At 36.5% G+C, this 22,288-nt stretch overlaps 1 protein-coding gene across 1 annotated transcript in view; it reads right to left on the reverse strand.

The window, feature by feature from the left end:
- Window positions 1-671: 671 nt before the first annotated feature.
- The window catches only part of TM9SF3 (transmembrane 9 superfamily member 3), a 70,367-nt gene continuing 48,750 nt past the window's right edge, over window positions 672-22,288 (reverse strand). The window contains exons 10-15 of the mRNA XM_032311998.1: window positions 18,230-18,369; window positions 15,150-15,218; window positions 12,225-12,371; window positions 11,418-11,501; window positions 11,003-11,079; window positions 672-4,811 (exon numbers count right to left, since the gene is read on the reverse strand). Of these exons, the coding sequence (XP_032167889.1) occupies window positions 4,744-4,811; window positions 11,003-11,079; window positions 11,418-11,501; window positions 12,225-12,371; window positions 15,150-15,218; window positions 18,230-18,369 (585 nt within the window). The 3' untranslated portion in view covers window positions 672-4,743. The remainder of the gene's footprint in view (window positions 4,812-11,002; window positions 11,080-11,417; window positions 11,502-12,224; window positions 12,372-15,149; window positions 15,219-18,229; window positions 18,370-22,288) is intronic.

Raw genomic sequence — 22,288 nt, forward strand, 5'->3', positions numbered from 1 at the left:
GGCCTAAAATAATATACTCTTTGGCTGCTCTAGCTTCTTTCCTAGAATATGTAGTAGTCTATCCTATCAGCTTCACAGAAGGGTTGTGAGGGAACATGGGTGGCACTACTTTGGCTAGACAATGTAGGATTAATCATAACAACAGGCCTGGGGATAGAAGGGTTTGAGTGTAGGAGTCAGAGCTTGTACACAGAAGTCAAAAGAATGATAATAGAAGAGAAAAATAATCTTGTAAAGACAAACCTTATACACTGTACCATTCTTTCAACTTTCTGTATATTTAATTTTTTTTTTTTCAAAATAAGCAGTTAGGTGAAAAATCGAATCTTAATTTTTAAATCCTTCATTTCAGGGGTCAGCAAACTGTAGCCCATTGGCCGTTATTGTTATTGTTCGACAATCAATCTGTATATCCAATAGCAAACAGCCATGTTCACTGGTTTATGTCCTATCTACTTCCGCTGCTGTGCTACAGTGTTAGAGCAGTTGCATCTGGCCCTCAATGCCTCAAATATTTCATACCTGCCCTTCACAGCAAAAGTCTGCAGGTTCCTGTTTAACTGTGAAATGCTATCAGTAATCATTTCATATGCATACCAGTAATAATGGGTGATTCCTTAGGCCTGGTTCACTTGTTTCAAAAAGGAAAGAAATAAAGCATCCAAGGAAAGTACATTTAACTTTTTATTATTTTAAAAATCCAACTTCAGTTAGATTAACAGTCTAGATTAGAACCTCAAATGTATTTGATACAGTATATACTGGATATCTATTACTAAAAAGCCAGTTGGAATACGACCTACAGAAACCAAAGGTGGGTACAAAATGGAAGTAATCATCAATCAGTAACAGTTTCCTTCCCACTGGTAACGACTGCCCGTGCTCTGTGGGGATTTATAGGTTCAAATATGACACAGACGAAAAGCCCACATGCGACCGCTTTTCTGCATATACTCTCCTGTCCTTCAAAACGGAATTCCATGTTATTTTTTCCTTGCCTGAAGATCTTACTTCGAACATTTGTTAACTTTCAAATGTCCTAAAATGAGGAACTGGGGTAAACACATAAAATACTGCCTTGTCCGTCAATTACCTGCAAGCCTAGTTCACCCTCACAACAGTTTCTGTTTCCATCTCTTGATACAGTAAAATAAAAACTTAATTTTTACTTTTGTCTTTGCACAATTCCGCCTACAGCTCCAATAAGAATGTCAACTCAGATGGCTTTCAGAAAAGGCTCCTGAGAGAACTAGAATTACTCCTCATATTGAATTTAAACCTTTTAAAATTTCTGCAGCTTTATGTTCACTTTCTGATCTACCCCACCCCTAAATGTAGTCTATTTCTGTAGACACTTCCAAACAATCTTTATAAATTTTCACTGCTCTGATCTCTTTAACATCTTGATTGCGAAAATACAGCTTCATAGCCATCGAATTTTTATGAAGACATAAAACATTAATGAGTACTTGCATTTTCATACGTCACTGCTCCTATTTATTACATGTTCCAATAAATCAATAGACTGAAGCACTACAACATGCTGAAACCTAAACTTAAAACCCAGATGGAACTGCAGTGTATAGATTACAAATAGGCTTTTCTTTCCCAGAATTTATATACAGAAGCCCTTCGGTATGCAGCTTTTCCTGAACAAATTACATTAATACATTTCTTTTCTTTTTTACATTTGTAAAAATTCAAGGAAATTACTCAAAGGAATATTATTTGCAAGACATTTGGCAGAAGGTGGTTTGTAAACATTTAGGAAACACAAGCTTTAACAAACTGAATACAATTTGTGGGTAAATCCTAAATAAACTGGATTTTGGAAAAACTAGAATTTGCAGCAACCACCCTTATAAAGAGATCTGTCCACTGTCAACGAAAAACACCCAACCATACCATTCATTAGGTTCAGATATCAGCACAGTATAATGGATTCTAAGAGGATGGGGCTTGATTCGTGGTCAAACTTAGTACAAATTAGGAGCCCAACATGATATACCAAAGAATGCTTTACCATAGTCCCAGCCATTCCATTTCCACTTTATCCTACCCTTGTACTAGAATAGATGAATAATGATGCCAGTTAGTACTGTAGCTAAATTTTAGTAGAAGCATGCTTACAGATACAAGGAGAAAGTTTATCCTTAGTTTTTGGTAGTGTTCAAAGCATCAGTTGATAAGTTGAGCAAGTAATGTCAACAAATGGATGACAGACACATAGCATTAAAGGAGTGGAAGAACCTCACCCTTTAACTAACTTAAGTATTTTATTTTACTACTCTATAGCCCAGAGCTAGGGAGCTAAACTGTTTGTGGATTAAGTCTTCTTCAAGACACACACATGGCCAGCCCCTCCATGAAGGCATAAATCAATATATATTTTCTAAGCACTTTCAAGGCAATTTATATTCATTTTAATGATACAACATATTTGGAAATTAGAAAACTTTTGTTCACTGAGGATTCCAAAGGACTTGAAATAGAACTCAATTTAGTAAAAGGAATTGGTATACCCGAAAGCACCTGAAGCACACGATTTTTTAAAACCCTTACCTTACCTGCAAGATTCAAGAGAAACAGATTTCATTTTACTAAGACAAAAGCTTGCTGCCCAACTGATACTCCATTAGATAGACTTTATGTTGTAATTACTTTACATGTAGTTAAAGTTACATTACATAAGCCACTAAATACTGACATTCAGTTTGTTGTAAGCTCTTAAAGGCAGGTGAGAAGGAAGAGAAAATGGAAGAGCCACAGACTGCATTTAATACAACATTTTGGCTTGAAGAAGGATTTACCTACAGCTTCTGATCAAACTCCTGTTTGTTCATGTGAGCCATACTTAAGTGGTAAGAAATCAAACTTTTCACTCTTAATAGTCCTTATATACCACATTATAGGATGCAGAGTCAATTTACAGAAACATATTTTTGTAATGAAAACAGCTTATTTAACTATAAATGGCATGAGTTTCACATTAAAGTTTAAATACAGCGGTTCTGAGTCTTTCTAAAAATACCAATATACAGTATTGTTTTAGGTGGTCATTTGCATAGCAAACTATTAAACTAGAAACTCAATGGTTCTAGGAAAACTTCACATTATGGATAGCTCCAGAAAGACGTATTCAAAACTAAATCACTTCTCTTAGAAAACTGTAACCTTTATTAGCTCATCCAATAGCAAGCTAACCACTTTTACCCCATCCCCACTTGACACGGTCCACCAACCTTAACAGCTTTTGTGCCACAATGTAATTCGAAAGGCTTATCATTTACTTTGTGACTCTACTGGATAATCTAGATGTAAGCAAGTCTGGAGATTCTAAGGTGTGGGTCTCCTGTATTAGAAAAGCACAGTTTACAGTATATTTAAAAAATTGCATTCAGTAATATTGCCTTTTGAAAAGATACCTTCAAATTGCAAACACATCTATTTTCACAAAACAATTTGGTCAGGAAAGTTTATTTTAACATTCTAAAGCAGTAATGCTTTAGATGTTACTTAAGTGCCCCAGACAGGATTAACAAAATTAAATGTTTCTAAATTACAAATTTAGCTCCTGTAGGAGACTCAGAAAAGAAACAGAAGAAAACAATCCCCCTCCCAAAGGAAGTATGACACACACATTTTGAAGAAACCCCAATGTTTCATGCAGTGGTAGGCAAGATGTAAAAAGCCACCCAAATTCACACATTTCTACACCAATCATCATCAGAAAAAAGTACTCCGTAGTCAATCTGTACATCCAAATGCATTTGAGAATCTACACCTACGTTACATTATTTAATGTTATATACATTTATTACCCACCCCCTTGTTTTTAATAATTTCTTATGTAAAACCTTCATTCAAACCCAAAAAAGATGTAAGACTAACTTGGGGGAAGGAAAAAGATAATCACTTTAGACATTCAGTTAAAATGTAGTTTATCTAAATCTCAAAATGTTTAATAAAAACAAATATCTTCTCCATTTAACACTTTGCTTTCTAACTGTACAGTAAATTGCATTGTAGAGAGTACACCTCTATCTTCAGACTGTATCTTCTTTGGATGGAATTAAGATGGAACTGAATAGTTTTACGATAAATAAATGGGAAGTTGGTCCAACTAAGATGACAGCAGATATATTACATGCAGGATTTTAATATTTTTTAATTCTCTCTTTTTTTAAAAAAGGATGCAGTTGGATTGGGGGGGGAAAAAAACAGGTCAAAAGAACCCAGATTCAATATATAAAAATGTCCCACAATAGGTTGACGATGGCAGTAAAAATAAGAGAAAAGAGTAATCTTTCTGGAACATCATTTTTCAATAACGTAGAAACACTAAGTGCCAGGAAGATTCTATTCATGTAATTTTAGCATCCAAGTTTCCCTCTATTTATTTTATTGGAACAAATGCTTTAAATAAACTATTTGTCCTCTTCACTGAAGAGAGCTGGTCTATTTCATCTTTAATAAGCTAGTTTTTGGGAAGATTAGCCATGTACTGTAGTAATGCCTACTGCATAAAATCCAAGCATTTGCTGTGAACAGTTGGAGAAAGCAGTCAGTAAGAACCTAGGATCAATGGAAATAGATGTTACTTTAAGCCATCCACGAAAGAGAGACCCACAGAGTACCCAGTGTGAAAGCCCAAATCTCTTCTTGCGCTTTTTTTTTTTTGCTGTGCAAGTTCCACCCCTATGAAAGAGAAATTGATCCGAAGTTCCAGGTTTTCTTGGGTCTCTAGTCAATTTTCACATTAGTATAGATTTTTCGGACAAAGGCACTTGTTCCCATGTAACCAATTGCTCCTGCAAAGATAAAATAAAATGTTTTGAAACTAATACATATAAGGCAATATCCATCATTTACAAATATTAAATGCTCTCTGCTCTGGAAAGTTACTCTTTTTTCAAGATAACATCTTTTATGTTAGTGTTCGCTCTAAACTTGCTAAACTGTATCACTTGTTTTGCAATCACCTATTACTGTCATATACCAAGTTAGACCCGATGTGATATTTTTAGAATTAGAACTATACTACATGTATAATAACTATACGAATTAAAATACATCACGTACAAAGCAAGAGTAACTTGATAATGACAAAAAATTTGTTAAATGAAAAAATATGTATTTTAAAAATTTGAGCATAAATTATTCTAGGTCATTTAAACCATTTTAACATGTTCTCCAAATCATATGATACCTAATGGAAGTAAGATGTGATGGACTCAGATGGTTCTCAGAAAAGGACTGAGAACCATGGCACAATGGCATTTGAAGCTCTAAAGAGGCATTTTCTGGCATAATTTTTATCTTTAAATTGTAGAAGCTCTGTGGTTGGTAAAAAGGAAGACATATTTGAGGAAGACATATTTGAGGAAGTGGATGAGAGAGACAGCTCAGTACGTCAGGAGTTGTGAAATGTTTTGAATAATTAGCCTCAAATGAGGCTCAGAACACCAGAAAGCGAGGAATTTGTCTGTTTTGTTAAATGAGGTATTTATTTTCTATACCCTAGAGAGTACTTGGCACACGATAAGGTACTCAGTAAATACTTGCTGAGTGTATTAATGAACTGGATAGCTCTTCACTGCAAATTATACTAAGGAATCCTCAGAACAAGACAGGTAGTCAATCAAGTCAAAGAGAAGATTCTCCATTGGATTTAGAAATTTACTATCCGAGCCTAAAAGTAAATCTTCCATAAGTTAATAATGATATACACACAACACACACACCCCTAATTAGTCACCTTTTGAACTAACTTCTATTCACCCAACTGGTGTATACAAGGAAAAAAAGAAGTCTACTCTGCCTTTCCTATATATGAACTGTACCTCAAGGTACCAAATAGTTGATGAAAAGAAGTTTATCCTTATAGAAGCACTCCAGAAATATAAAAGGAACGACAGAATTTGAATATTATAACCACCAAAGCATTATTTGAATGAGGCAATAATTAACAATGGCTGCTAACTTCACAGAAAGAATCAGTAACTCCTGATAAATTTATGAACCCCTATTAAGTACTGTTGGACAAGTATTCCTGAGTATGATTAGGCCTATAGCTCTAACTACCCCTTTACAGGAAATATGGGGAAAAACACATGGAGAAACATTAAATGACACCTCAGGAAAATTCAGAGTGTGGGAAACTCTATAAAAGTTAAAACAAACAAAAACTCAAATTTCTTACAGAAATTGTAAGGGAAAAGAGAGGAAACATCAGTAGATTAAAAGAGTCCTAAGAAACATTTTAACCAGGGGGCTGTGTGGCTCATCTGGTGAAGTGTCCGACTCTTAATCTCAGGATCAAGTCCTATGTTGGGCTCCACAATGGGCATGGAGCCTACTTAAAAAACAAAAAACAAAACAAAACAAAAAAAACCCCAACATTTTAACCAAGCAATGCATGGACCTTAATTAGATCCTGATGTAAACAAACTATATTTAAAAAGACATGGAGGGCGCCTGGGTGGCTCAGTGGGTTAAGCCGCTGCCTTCGGCTCAGGTCATGATCTCAGGGTCCTGGGATCGAGTCCCGCATCGGGTTCTCTGCTCCGCGGGGAGCCTGCTTCCTCCTCTCTCTCTCTCTGCCTGCCTCTCTGCCTACTTGTGATCTCTCTGTGTCAAATGAATAAATAAAATCTTTAAAAATAAAATAAAATAAAATAAAATAAAAAAATAAAAAGACATGGAAATTGGTGGGGTAAATGTGAATACTAACTGAATATTTGAACATATGAAGGAATTAGATACATGTATATACTGAAATATGATTATTATGTAATTACAAATATGTAAGTATATAATTATTACATAACTATGTTATAGTTATTATACATGTACACACACATATATATGTACTGAAATATTTACAGTTAAAAAAGACTCATGATTCATATGAGAATAAAAAGAGGGATGAGATGGGATTATGAATAAGACAAGATTGGCCATGTGTTGATAATTATTGGTATTAGGTGGTACATGGGGACTCAGTATATATACTTATTTTTCATTTTATATATATATCCATATATATATAGTTGTCCCTCTTTCTGCATATATTTGAAAATCTCCCATAATTAAATACTAAATGTATTCTTTTTTTAAAAGATTTTATTTATTTATATGACAGAGAGAGAAGAAAGAGAGAGCACAAGCAGGGGGAGCTACAGGCAAAGGCAGAGGGAGAAATAGGCTCCCTGCTGAGCAAGAGCCTGACTTGGGTCTTGATCCCAGACTCCAGGATCATGAACTGAGCCGAAAGCAGATGCCCAACAGATTGAGGCACCCAGGCGCCCCTCAAAGTATTCTTAAAACCCACCAAGCAACAACGCAAACCTATTTCTAATTATTTTTGCAATTAATAGATGTTTATTATAATATGAAGTAGTTATATTACAATTACACTTGGAAATTGTGATATCATTCTGAAATAGTTGAAAAGAAGTCCTTATAAAGTAAGGAAAAAGACCATTCAATTTGTAAATAGGAACCTAAAGTCTTAGAACATAAGAGAAATCTATAAAATTTTAACAAGAATCAAAAATTTAACTGGCCTAGTATCACACCAATCCAATAACCAAATCTAATATTCCAGACTTAGAAAACATTGTTCCCCTCTGAGCAGAGAGATGCTTAAAAGCCAAACAGTATCAACCTAGAGAATCATTTTTCCTGATCATATGAGTTATCTCAAGAATAAGCAGATAAAGATATGACTTTATAAAAGGAAAATACTAAGTACGCTCCCTAGAAATATAACTGTCTTGAGAATAACAGATACACTTTTAATTTCCTTAAAGCTAAAATGATATGATCAAAATATGAAAACTGTAAAATCTCATTATTTCCACCTTAACATATTTCTTTTTCCTGCATTAAAAAAAACCAATAAATATTTTTCTTTCAATCACTGATTTAAAAAAAAAAAAAAAGCATTTTAGCAATATAACCTGAGGAGCATGTACAATTCTGTATTATGATGACATTTTAATCAGTTCATCTGAACTACTTCCTCCCCCTCACCCCCCGCCAAAACAGATTAGCACTGAAGGCACACACACCCATTAAAGAATACATGCTGGGACACTGCCAGGATAGCAAGGAACTGTGAATGTGCCAAGATTTTCAGGCAGCAAGATGAAATTTCAACATAAAAAGCACTAAAAAAATTAACTAAATTCATTTCATTTTCTTTGTAAATGTCAAGATATTATCTCTCTAGGTCTTCCTAAGATCACATATAGAGTCAAGAAAAAAAATTTAACCCTCTGCATAATCTCATGGTTCTACACATCACTGAATGCTGGCGATAATCAAGAAATATCTCCCACTGGGGCGCCTGGGTGGCTCAGTGGTTTAAGCCTCTGCCTTCGGCTCAGGTCATGGTCTCAGGGTCCTGGGATCGAGCCCCGCATCAGGCTCTCTTCTCAGCGGGGAGCCTGCTTCCCCTGTCTCTCTGCCTGCCTCTCTGCCAACTTGTGATCTCTCTCTGTGTGTCAAATAAATAAATATTTAAAAAAAAAAAAAGAAAGAAAGAAAAAAAAAGAAGTATCTCCCATTAAATAAAGAGGAGTTGGAGGAGCAACATTCTGAAGGAAGGCAGGCTAATAACAATACTAAAGCAAACTTCTGACTGCCTAGAGATACACAAGGATGTTCCCTTGTGATACAAATCTAGTTTTAACCTGCAGATTCTAGCCCTCTTTCCCTCAAAGTTGGTTAACTAATTATCACAGGGTAAGGATGGTTATCACAGCAGCTACAAATAAAATATGTGATCATAATATAGAGAACTGTCTCCGCTTATAGCTTGTGGAATCAGTTTTACTACTTTACAGTCAATATTGTGTGTGTGTGCATGCACATGCACAATCATGCACGGTATATATAAATGGGACAGATTTTAACTGACATAAAACATTTGTTTTAGGTTAAGGTGTACAACATAATAACTTGATATATGTATATATTGTAAAATAACCACCACAATAAATTTAATTAACATCCATCACCTCACATAGCACAGAGTTATGATTTTTATCTCGTGATGAGAACTTTTAATATCTAATCTCTCAGCAACTTTCAAATATACAATATTGTTAACTGTAGTCGCCATACATGCCTAGAACTCACTCATCTTATAACTGGAAGTTTGAACCTTCTAACCACCTTCACCCATTTTTGCCCATACTCCTACGCCCCCTGCCTCTGGTAACCACCTATCTATGGAATGTATTCTTTTGATGGAGGTAAAAAGCAATCTTGTACCCCAAAGGGCCACAAATGCCATACCAGAACCTAGCTTTCAACAAGATTATTGTATTTCCCTTATTCTATTGCCCTCCTTAGAGCCAAAGATGGAACTACCAAAAAAAAAAAAAAAAAAAAAAAAGTCAGGGAGCCTGGGTGGCTAAGTGGGTTAAAGCCTCTGCCTTCAGCTAGGTCATGATCCCAGGGTCCTGGGATCAAGCCCCACATCGGAATCTCTGCTTAGTGGGAAGCCTGCTTCCTCCCCACTCTCTCTCTGCCTGCCTTTCTGCCTACTTGTGATCTCTGTCAAATAAATAAATAAAATCTTAAAAAAAAAAAAAAAGTCAATGGCAAATAACAGAGAAAGGAGAAGGGTCTGAATCATGAACTATCTAGAAATGTGTCCACAGTCATTAGTCCTTAAGCCTGGCATTACTCCTATGGGGGAACTAGGGAATTAGCCTCATTCATCAAGCAGAAACCTGAATCAGAAGAAAAGTTAAGTTACTTGTATGCAATTTCCTTAAGGTACCTCTGCTTAAACTCAGTGTCATCAAGTTGTTCTGAGGTGAAAACACATGGTATCGGAACCTAAACAAACTATAGACTCAGAGACACAATCCCAGAAGAGAAGCGCAGGCACTGTTAGCCCTCTTCAGCAGAGGAACCGCGGCAGCCATGGCTCACTGAGCATCCGCCATCTACCTGTTTACCCACATCCAGTCACTGAAGCCTCCATACAACCCTGTGAGGTAGGTGTTACTATGTTTCGCAAATGTGAATGTTGAGGAAGAAAGGTTAAATAATTTGGCTGGAGTAACCTGGTGAGTTGGGTCACCAGGATTCCTACCTAGAACTAACAACCCCAAAAGCCCCCACTCTTCCCACTCCCTGCCGTGTCTCCCATAAAACCTGAGTCTCTCTTAGCACCTGATAACTGACCTGCATTACACTTGTGCTTTACACACGATACTATGACAAATAACTCTTCTGAAAGATATGCCCATTTTACAGATGAGAAAATGAGATTTAGAGAGGTCAATATGACTTCTCATAGCCACCCACACAAAAAACAGTAGGGGAATTTAATCCAGGTCTCTCAGGCTCTCAGGTCGATGCCCTTTCCCTTGATCAGGTTGCTTCTAAAACTTCTTTTCTAGGTATTTCACACATGCCAGACACTCTATTATATGGTGATAAATACTACTTCTTCTACTTAATGGAAGACTGGGACAAACCCCCCAAATTGTGGCATTATCTTATTTTACATAGTTTGAAGAGCTTGGAGAACTGGATCAAGGTGCAGAGCATACACGTGGCACAGCCAGAACTTAAACCCAGTCTACAGATATCCAAGTGTGTACTTATAACCCGAACAATGCCTCTTAGACACGGTTATCTCTGTGAACAGTCTTAGAAACTTCCAAACAAGAATCAAACCTTAACTTGTTTACATTATCTTTTCCAAAAAGACTAAGTTAAAAAACGGCCAAATTTCAACATGAAAAAGAAACTAACTGTGGTATAGAAAACAGTGTAATACAGATTAGGAACAAAACATTAAAAAAGAATCAATGATGAATTTTTGAGGAATAGTCAAGAGGACTGAAATCAGACTCTTGAGATTATTTTGTTGTTTCTGACCAAGCAACGGAATGTAATTTTCAATTACTGTATTTTTCTGATTCTAAAAATCTCGAAGATTTACACATGATATTCCCAAAATTTCAGAACTTACCACACATTATCCCCAAGGCTGTGCTAAATACCGCCATATATCCAAAGTAAAATGATGTTTGAAATAAGCCATACATCCTGAAATAAGACAAAATATATATATATATATAGTATATCCATTTTTACTATCAAAGAGGGCCTTAGATTCTACATTTATTTTTAAAAACTGAAGTACAGTTAGTTGACACACGATGTTACATTAGTTGCAGGTGTACACACAGTGACAAGACAGCTCTGACTGGACAAGTCTATACATTATGCTGTGCCCACGCAAGGGGAGCCACCATCTGTCACCGTACAGTGCTTAGGAGGATACCAATGACTACGTCCCCTAGGCTCTACCTTTTATTCTTAAATTCTGGTATTTAAATGACAACAGTTTCCTAAATACAAAATGAGGAAATGTCTCCACTTACTTTGTTTTGAAAAAATAGTAGTAAAAGGAATACATGTAAACATAGATCGCGGTTGATGCAGCAGAGAGAAAACTTGTCCATTGCCTGAAAAAGAGGTAACTCTTTTGAATAAACAACGCTGAAACAGATTTTAAACCCAAGAATTTTATAAAAACATCCTTGAAAATCCTGTGTATTTAAAAACAAATACATGTGGGGGTTTGAGTGGCATAGCTGGTTAAGCAGCCAACTCTTGACTTCAGCTCAGGTCATGATCTCGGGTCATGAGATCAAACCCTGTATGGGGCTCTGTGCTGGGTGTAGAGCCTGCTTAAGATCTCCCACCTCCGCACACCCCACCCAAACCCACCACACTCAAGCTTGCTCTCTTTCCCTCTCTGTGAAACAAATAAATCTTTTTAAAAATGCAGGTAGATGGCATTTAAATATATCTACAAGGAGAAAGCCTAAGAACTGGAAGGAGAGATCCTGAATTTTGTCAGATGCCCTATTATAAGTGACCTTAAATAAACCACTTCCTTCTTCAGAACTGCCTTTTGTTCAAAATGTAGCAATGTCCTCATAAAGTTCTTACCACATCAAGCACCTTGTAAAAACATATAACACACTGACCACTATGAGTACAAAAACTTTTTTTGGCTGTTATTACTTTTCCTCCAAAATCTTTAATTTGTAACTAAAAATAATTCCCATCCTAAGGACCAGAATTTCTATACAGATCTTTTACTCTACTTAATACATTTCGAATGGCATCTTACTTGAAAATAGGATCATCCCCTGAGGTTCCTCCCCAATATAAGTACTTACCACCTATAATCCTCTGCATTTAGTAGAAAGTACGTGCACACAATGGTCACACAGACAGTCACGATGCAGAGGATGACCAGCACCAGCATCATGAAGCCATACACGTAATATATCTTATATGCCCAGAAAGACGTGAAGATGAAATACCTAAACAAAATGCAATAAACACAGTTTCTAGCCTTTATTCTTGAAGATCACCCGCTTTTGCTATAGCTCACATCTTAGTTCTCACTTTTGTCATACTCGAATTTCAATTATTATTTTCTTTCAAGTAACTTCCAACTCTCTTACTCTTTTTTATCTATTAAATCCTCCAAAAATCTCTCAAAAATATTTTCTTGGATAATCTTTCAAGAACAGATTTTTTAGTAGGGCATTCATCTGAATAAATTAGATGCTTAAAGGAGTAAAATGTGGCAAAGAAAAATAGCTAAAAATTCCTATCTTTATAATAAAGGCAATTCCCTCATTCTTTCATTTTTTTTTGTAGCTGCAACACTACTCAAGCAATGTATTTTATATTTTATAAAACACCCTAGTAAATTTAAAAAGTAGGCTTGATAGAGTAATAATGTACAAAATTAGGAAAATAAAATTAGAAAAAGAAAGCTTGAAGAAGTTTCCTGCTGTTTCCAGACGACAGTAAGAGATGGCATTAACATTTTATATGAAGAACAAGACCCTCACACTAATTCCATTCCCCAAATCATCAGCAGAAAAGGGTCTTTTCTTTTAGCCTCTTTGCCTTCTCTTGTTCTCTTCTGTTTAGCTCATTCATTTGTCATTTATTCTTTCCACAGATATTTAGAGACCCTACCACATGTCCGAGAAGCAGTGAAAACAGAATCGTGACGATGACAGTCTCTCTTCTACCCTCAAGGACATTACTCTAAGGGGGGATCACCAGTAAGGAGGTAGTCATAATGCTCTGTGACAAGTGCTTTATCAATGCACCTAAGGGGGCATCTTACTGGTTTGTTTAGGTAGGGCTCTGGCGAGAAGGGGTAGCGAGAAGAATCAAATAAGGCATGTGGGAGTAAGGGGAGCCAGAAGAATGCTCCAGGAATAGGATCAGCAAAGGCAAAGCTTACAAATAAGGGAATTCACTGTATTTAGAAAAACTCAAAGTTACTGAATATGGCTAGAACTTCAAGTGAAGGGGTGAGAGCTAAGAGATGTGGATGGAGAAGAGATGTGTTATGAAGGTCCTCACTGGCTATGTCATGGGGTTGGAACCTTACCTCAATGAAAATGAAAAAGTCTTTAGTAAAGAAGGGACGTGATCAGATGAACACCTTAAAAAGATCAGTGTGGCTACCAAGAGGAAAATGGGCTTGAGGGTGGTCAAAACAGAAGAGAACTTAAGGATACAGCAGAGAGGCTATCTAATGGAATGGAGTACTTGAGAAAGCAGGAAGAGATGTGATTTTGAAGGTACTGAAAATAGGGGTAAGACAGGAAAATAGAGCTCAAGTCAGGGTGAGGATACAAAGCAGTATATGAGCCTGTAAGTACTGAAGAGGTTCCTGAACAGGCTTTATTAAACCACAAACTAGAGTGACACACAATCCAGTCCCTCTATGGTACTGATTAATACCCACAGCACACTCACAGTTGGCAGGTGACTACCAGGGGTGGTCCAAATCTATGTCAATTGTGCTTGTTAGTATAATTATTTAATGTAATTGAATATGACATACACTGATAAATGTAAAAGCAAAAAGGATGCATGATTCCTACGAACATTATGTTGAATGTTTTGGAGAAATTTAACAAGGTGAGTCACTTAAAAAAAAACAACAACATGAAATTAGGTGTGGGTGAAACAACGATTAAAGTCTGGAGGAGAAATGTATAAATCTAGAAGGATTCTGCACTTAGAATGCTTAAAGGTCTTAATGTTCTTGTTCTACTTTAGAAACACTGGAAACACAGAAGATATGTTATGAATGTCAAAGGGAAAATGATGGAAACATTGACTAGATATAAATCAAAGACTTTGGCTCTACATTTTTAAAAACATGAGTGAAAGATGTACCATTAGCTGTTTTAAGTTAAAATAAAATGTTATGTATGAATCTTTTTTTTTTTTCTTCTGTAATTCCATTACATGATCCAACTTTCAATTAACCAATTATCAGATCCCATCATGTCTGTTAAGAAGGTGTCCACTGTACGGGAGACAATCAGCAGTGAGGCATCTGGAAATGTGTAAGGGAGTTCTGAGTAGTCACAATGACTGGCATTTTGTGGGTAAGAACCAGAGGATTATGACGGCAGTTCTTGAGAAAGTCCCATACAAAGAAGTGTCCTGCCTAAAATGCCAGAGCATTCTCATCAAGGAACACTGGAATACAAGCTGAGGAAAAGAAAGACTTATATTTTGCGGTAGTGACCAGGGATGCAGGTATGAAGCACGGTACCTGGGCCCCAGGTGCGTACCTCCCATCCCCAAACACATACACATTCTCCAGCACTCCTGAAGACTTCTATGGAAGGAGACTTGGAATACATGTATCCGAAGATGTCAAGATCTAGACTGACTGGTAGGTAATGGTTTACCTAGTTCCCCAGACCCTCAGAAACACTTTCAAAATATAATAAAAACCAGAAAACCAGGTTTAGTACTCTTTAGCATTCATTTAGCATTCATTCATTGATTTCTAAGCTCTCCTGTTAGGTAAGAAGGCTCTAGAACATAACATAAAACATAAATTTTACCTGCATTTTTGAGACCACAGCAGAAAACTGCTTTTAGGTAGATTATGTTAGATAATTATGTTAGATCCCTTTCCGGGAGCCATGAAATTATCAGACTATTCTGTTAGATGCCTTCCCATCTGATGATTCTATACCTACTCCAACTCCTAAATTCTCTTATTACAATTATATCCCTCAAAACATAAATGCATTGCCACAACTTACATTTCAATAAAGATTGAGCCAAAAGGTAAAATTCCTCCCAGGCAAACAATAACTGCAGGCTCCATGAACCTGGAAAATATTAAAATTGGCAATAAACTTCTAGTATGATTTTCACATTACACTATATCAATCCAGGTAACAGAAAGCAGATGCTTGGTACTTAAAAATAACCCAAGGGATAGAAACAAACCAGTAAAAAAAAAAAAAAAATTCAAACAGGTTCTAATGCAGAGGTAGGATTCAAATCAGCCATAGGTTTTAGTCAAAGTTCTTTCTGGCATAAGAGGCCGGGATAAGAATTTGGGGAATAAAAATTCTTTCTACCGACAGAACTCAGGAAAAACTCTAGATATTTGCTCCTGTTCTACATCTCTCAAAAACGTCTAAAGACTTTACAGGCACTTATTTATAGAAAGCCACGGGAAAAGTAAAGTCTTTAGAGCCCTATCTGAAATAATGTTTCCCAAACTGTGGTCATGCTTTCCTTGGTTCAATAATTTCTCTGCCTGTGAATTATACAATTAAGGTGTTAAGAGATCTGGGTTACGCTAGAGCCAAAAGAGTGAATAAAAAATAAAATTCAAACCTCACTCATTCACTCAACAAACAAGGCAATTGGTAATTCTCCACCTGGAATGCCTTTTCTTGTCATACTTCTCCTGCAAGCACTGACTCCAGTGTTCTCCCTGTAAAATCCTTCTTAAGTCCCCCAGAAAGAGGTGGGTCCTTCCCCGATACTTGCCCTGTCTCCTGATCATAACCCTGTGCGGCACTTACCACACCATGCGGAACTGTGTGATCACACCCATATCACACCTCACTAGTTTAGAAACTCTGGCAGGCAGAAGCTATTCCTCTAGGTATTCCCAGTGCCCAGCATAGTATCGGGCACATAAAAGACACTAAACTACTATCTCTGGGATAAACAAACTAAAAAACCAAGAAGAGGGGAGTGCCTGGGTGGCTCAGTCAGTTAAGAGTCTGCCTCTTGGTTTTGGCTCAGACCAGAACTCAGGGTCATGAGATCGAGGTCCCACATTAGGCCCCTTGCTGGGCCTGCTTAAGATTCTCTCTCTCCCTCTGCTCACCGCCCCGCACATGTGTGCACACACACACACATACACACACACTCTCTTGCTCTCTTCCTCCCTAAAAAAAAGCAAAACAAAACTGAGAAGAAACTGGGAGTATGAATGCTGAAAAAACAAAACAAAACCTTAAAAACCATTTAATCCAGTTTTCTTTCCTCCCTTTATAGGAATCCAAGTTCCACAGAGGTTAAAAATAATCTGCCCAAGATAACACAATCAATGAAAGCCAGATCTAGTATCCAGATTTTGGATCCCATGTAATTATATATGGAAAATAAAGATACACATGAGCTTTCCTCCAACTAACTGTTACCCAGGGTTTCCAAGGTCAGGTGTTGTTCCTTCCTCTCCTTCACCAGCCCTAGTGACCTCGAGTCTAATCTTGATTTGAAAGAGAAAATGGACTTTAAAAAACAAACTACAGAATTTCTCACAATCACCAATCTAAGGAAAAAATGGAACCTGGACAATCCTAAGACTAAAACAGATCACCCTCCTTTAAAAGCGCTGTTTTTATTCAGCCTCCACTCCTATTAATGACCTCCAACTCTACAAAAGACTGTGTATGTAAGTATCTGAATGCAAACTATGTCTATTAATAAGGTAAAATACCTAGGAACAGAGGCTTTTCAATATATATCCCTTATTATGGATATGTAGAGTTTAATGTGCAACAATTCTTATGAAAGGGAGAATGTAATAAATGTATATATGGTAAGATTGTTCTACTTTTGTCCACTAGTAAGAATTAGGAAAATGAAGAAAGCAGAATAGCATAAATCAGCTCTAAAACATTTAATTTACTAACTTTAAAAGGCAATATATTTATATGAGTTCACATTTTGTTTAAATTTGAATTACAAAACATAGAAATACATTAATGACATTCCATTTTATGTCTGGAATTTGAAAAAATACAAATTCCCTCAAGTTAAAAACCTGTCAAGAATCATACTTGGAAAGTTGATTGGTCAAAGAAATTGTAAACTACGTACATTCTGCTGCAATTAAAGAATGTCTTCAGCCATTTCACAGAAATACTCATCATCTTTTGTCAGGATTAATCTGGAATTCTAGGAGGACCTCAAGAACACATTTTGTGCATACGATGTGACAGAATGTATTTGAGAGATTCTGTACTCTCCAGAAGTGAAGACAAAGAATATTAAGCCAGGAAACTGTAACTGGTCTTAGTCCTAATTCATCCCTCAACCCGTATGATATATGTAGCTATAAATGTGTGTCAGTTTATTTAGAATAATAAAATATCTGGAAAGGAAAATTAAATTATAAGCCAAGGTTGCCAAACTTTTTCTGTGAGGGTTCAGACAGTAACTATTTCAGGTTGTGACGGCAACACGGTCTCTGTCTGACGCCACAGTGTGAAAGCAGTCACCAATAATATGTGAATGAACAGGCACTGATATTTTCCAACAGAACTTCTTTCAAAAATAGGCAGCAAGGGGGTGCCTGGGTGGCTCAGTGGGTTAAAGCCTCTGCCTTTGGCTCAGGTCATGATCCCCGGGTCCTGGGATTGAGACCCCGCAGTGGGCTCTCTGCTCAGCAGGGAGCCTGCTTCCTCCCCTCTCTCTGCCTGCCTCTCTGCCTACTTGTGATCTCTGTCAAATAAATAAATAAAATCTTAAAAAAAAAATAGGCAGCAGGTCAATTTTGTCCTATATACAATAATAAAACTCTTGCAGCTTTAGTTCCCACCCACCTAGATGCACTAGTGTACTTATCAAAGCATTTAACTTATCTGTAAATCACACCAATGTTCAGAAAGTGAAATAAGGATATAATTGATTACTACTACTAACAATATAGGTCAAAGGAAAAAGTAAAAAGATGAATTCTTAAGTTCAAACTTAAGACAGTCATTCTTATAAATACATGCCAATTCTAAAAGTTACATATACATAATTGCCTTTCTATATGGAATTTCTATATTGTGAGGAACAATGACATAAGATTTATCATTCTCTTTACCATTTTTTCTCCGGTATGGGACGAGGCACAGCATTGACACGACAAGGAAAGTTGGGCTGACCTGACAGATTTCGGCCAAGTATTGTACCAACAAGATTTAGAGGAAGAATAACAAAAAAACAGATGCAACAAACGGCCACCTGTAAATTAAATTAAAATGTGTATGATTACTCAGAATAACATTAATAAAAATAAAGGGGACACTTAAAAATTTAAACACAATTTGACCACAAAAGAAAATGTTTAAGTTCAATATAGGTTAAAATTGTATAAGATATACACTAATGAAAAGAGGCAAAGAATGTGCCTTAAAGTATTAGAATTGAACTAAATACAAGCCAAACTGCTTCTCGCCTGCAACAGCTGCTCGTGTGCCCGGTTCTCCCAGTGCTCTCTGCTGCGGTCCTTTTTAATCTCCTGATGTTACTTTCAGCTGTCATGCTTCTAATATATCCTTTATCTTTTCTCGTTATAACCAACTTATCTATTTGGCTGCATTTTATTGAGCTCAGGAAGCTTTGCATGTTATTTCCCTACTCTACATATGAAGAAAATGAAGAGAGGCTAAGTAACCTCCCATGCCCACACAGCTAGGAGGCGGCCAGACCAAAACCTCAGTTCTGATCTCCCCGTCTCAGAGACCGTGCATGTTTCTATTCCACACTGCCTTAATTCACACAAGCATAGCTCTGTTTACGCACAGGCGGGTCAATATTAAAACGGTAGGAGTATTTTTCTGCCCGTCAGCAGTTCAAAGTCTAACGTTACAGGGAAAACCACATAGGAATTCTAGAACCAAAGCAGTCAGTTAGGAAAATAATTATTTCTGTGCCTTTTTCCTTATATAAATCTGAATACTCAAGGACACACACTCAAGCTCTTTGCCAGCCAGGATATGGTTAAGACCACTTCACTCTGAACTCTTGTAAAATGGGAGGACTGAACTGCCTCTGAGATCGCTTTCTATTATACATTTTAAGGTTCTAATAAAAAGTAAAAGTGAGAAAAGTTGAAAGAAAATTGTGAAGAAACTAAGAAAAATGAAGAAGCGTTGGGGTAGAAAATCCAGTTATTATACAAGAGAGTCTATTTTGAAGCAACATGAGTGAAACCACATCTTCATTATATACTTGTGTGTGTGTGTGTGTGTGTGCATGTGCATGTGCTTGTGTGTTTTAAACAAGCCAAAGGTCATCATCTTTCTTCCAGATAAAACTTGAATAAATGTATGAGAGTTAAGAGAGTCCTGGAATTCCATTTTAAAGATCAAGTTTAGGAACTCAAATTATTGGTATCTCAGTTTAGGCCTATTAATAATATGAATTTATACTCCTATAATAAAGAACGTGAAACATGGAAAATAAGCTGCTTTGAGATATATTAATCGTTCAAAATACTGCAAATTTTACATTGTCTCATGCATATCTGGTGGATGAATTCTGTCTCAATTCTTGCTGTTGACTGCTTTCTTATTGAGATTTGCTATATCATTAAGTATACAAGACCCGTACGTGTTAACACATCGTAACAGAGTTCTATATATTTCCCTCTGAATTTACCAGAACTCTTAATTTCAAACAAGAAATGAAGAGAAGCTGAAGAAAATATTCCTATGAGGAATGACATGGTCTAGGAAATGGTTTTCAAATTGTTCTACAAACCCCTCAGGTCCTGCTGAAGAGCTTTAGAAATTCCACAAGAAATTAATTTGAATATTCTTTTGAAAACAGGGTTTTTAAAAAATTAAGTGTGGTTAAAAAACAAAATACAGATCCAAATGATTTCTGTACCAAGTATTAACACACTGAAGCTATCATAACCAGGCTAGCTCATTTTCAAACAAATCTGAGAATAGTTTCCCCTGCCAACAACTCTGAGTACAGATTTGGACTTCTTATAAATGAGTCATTGATTAGGAAGGTTCGTGATGCTACACTGGTCTTTTTTTCTCCCTCCCCTCCCACCAATCCAATTCAGGTCTGCACTCATTTGTTCACCCAAAGTTGTATAAGCAAATGCACTACAGCACATGTGTGTGACAGGCAAGTAAGTGGCAAATGATATGAGAGCATATATTGCCTGTGTGCTCATTCAAAGCATAATAATAATCAATAAAAAGTCTCATCAAGACATTATCAACCGTTTGGTATTCGTCCAATTTTCCCCCTTTTCTTGTCTGTTTTCTTATACATGATAAAAAAAATGTGAGCAGTTTGTTAGAAACTGTAAGAGACTGAACTGTGGAACCAATTTCCTCTTCCTTTATGTTCAAGTTCTGGATGAGTTTACTTGAAGTACTCTGAGATTTTAAGGCAAGCTATTAAAAAAAAAAAGTCGTATGAATTAAATCATCCATGATGTCAGAATTCTTCTCAAGACTGACATTCAACCAAATAAATTGGTTACTGAAGAAGACATGACTGAACTCTTATTCATACCCCTTTATATCAGATCTGTATTCATCACAACTTTATTGCTCCTCATTAAGTTGAGAATGTTAAAATACTGAATTTGTAAAATTTATTAATACTAAAAGATTCATGCCTATATCTGTTTTCTATATTTGGCTTCCACAAAGTTTCATTTTAAAATGAAATTTAGTAGGGGTGCCTGGGTGACTCAGTTGGTTAAGCATCTGCCTTCAGCTCAGATCATGATCCCAGGGTCCTGGGTTCAAGCCTCACATCAGGCTCTCTGCTCAGTGGAAAGCCTGCTTCTCCCTCTCCAGGTCACCCTGCTTGTGCCTTCTCTCTCTCTCTGCCAAATAAATAAATAAGAATCCTTTAAAAAAATAAATAAGTAAAATGAAATTTAGTGGCTAAAAGTTAAAAAAAACATTAGTCTAATACACTGTGAAAATTCCGGAACTCAAACCAATATAGGACTCTCCCCTAGCCTCCTTTCCTAGACCAACAGTAAAAGCAGGAAACGGAGGGAGGAAAGATGACTCCAGGTTGAGCACCTCCACCATCTACAATAAAAGCAAGTTAGAAACAAGTACTGCCTATCAGTAGTTAATACCCCAAAGAAACCAACTTGTCAGCTCTTCCCAATCTCAGTCACAAACAAAGAATTTGGCTAGTTCTTATTCTAGCTCTGCTTCTAGACCAGCCTTTTACGAAATCCATGGTGTGAATGGAATGGAAGGGGAAAATGCATTCGGAGATGGGCTATCTTGGAATGTTAAAAATATGCACTTTATTTATTGTGACAGACAGTAATTGCTTTCAGGTAAGTTGATTCTCAGGAAATATACTGTCTTATCGGTCATTATGTGTTTCTTCAACATCTGCTCAGACTAGACAATTTTTATCACTCTTTTTCTACCTCATACATTTTATGCCTTTAAATCTATATAAAAATTACTGAGCTTCAGTTTAAGCATTTCAACAGTAAGATCTACTAATCCGGGCAAATGATCTACAAATCAAACACAAATGCCCGTAAGAAGTCTATTTTATGAGATTATTTTCACTATGCTAGTAAGTAACTTCTCACTCCACTTTTTGTACCTTAGTACTCTAACAGAGAAACACTGGATTTGAGGTTAAAAATGTATCTGATGAACCTAACATCATCCTGATACCAAAACCAGGAAAAAAGAAAACTACAGACCAGTAGCTTTCATAAATATAGACACAATACCCAACAAATTTTAGCAAATTGAATCCAGCGACATACAAAATAGGTAAGTACATCATAACAAATTGAGGTTTATCAAAGGAATGAAAAATCAGTTTATGATTCAAAAATCAATCAATATTAATTGACCATATGACCAGACTAAAAAATGAGTTAATGATTATCTCAAAAGATGTAGAGAAAGCCAGTGCAAAATCCAACCACCATTCAAAACAAACAAACAATCAAACAAACAAAAAACCACTCTCAGCAAATTAGGAGCAGAAGGATTTCATCAACATGAAGGGCATCAGGGCGCCTGGGTGGCTCAGGGGGTTAAAGCCTCTGCTTTCGGCTCAGGTCATGATCCCAGGGTCCTGGGATCGAGCCCCACATCGGGCTCTCTGCTCAGCGGGGAGCCTGCTTCCCCCGCTCTCT

The sequence above is a fragment of the Mustela erminea genome, chromosome 14 (genome assembly GCF_009829155.1).
Source record: "Mustela erminea isolate mMusErm1 chromosome 14, mMusErm1.Pri, whole genome shotgun sequence".
Lineage (NCBI taxonomy): Eukaryota > Metazoa > Chordata > Mammalia > Carnivora > Mustelidae > Mustela > Mustela erminea.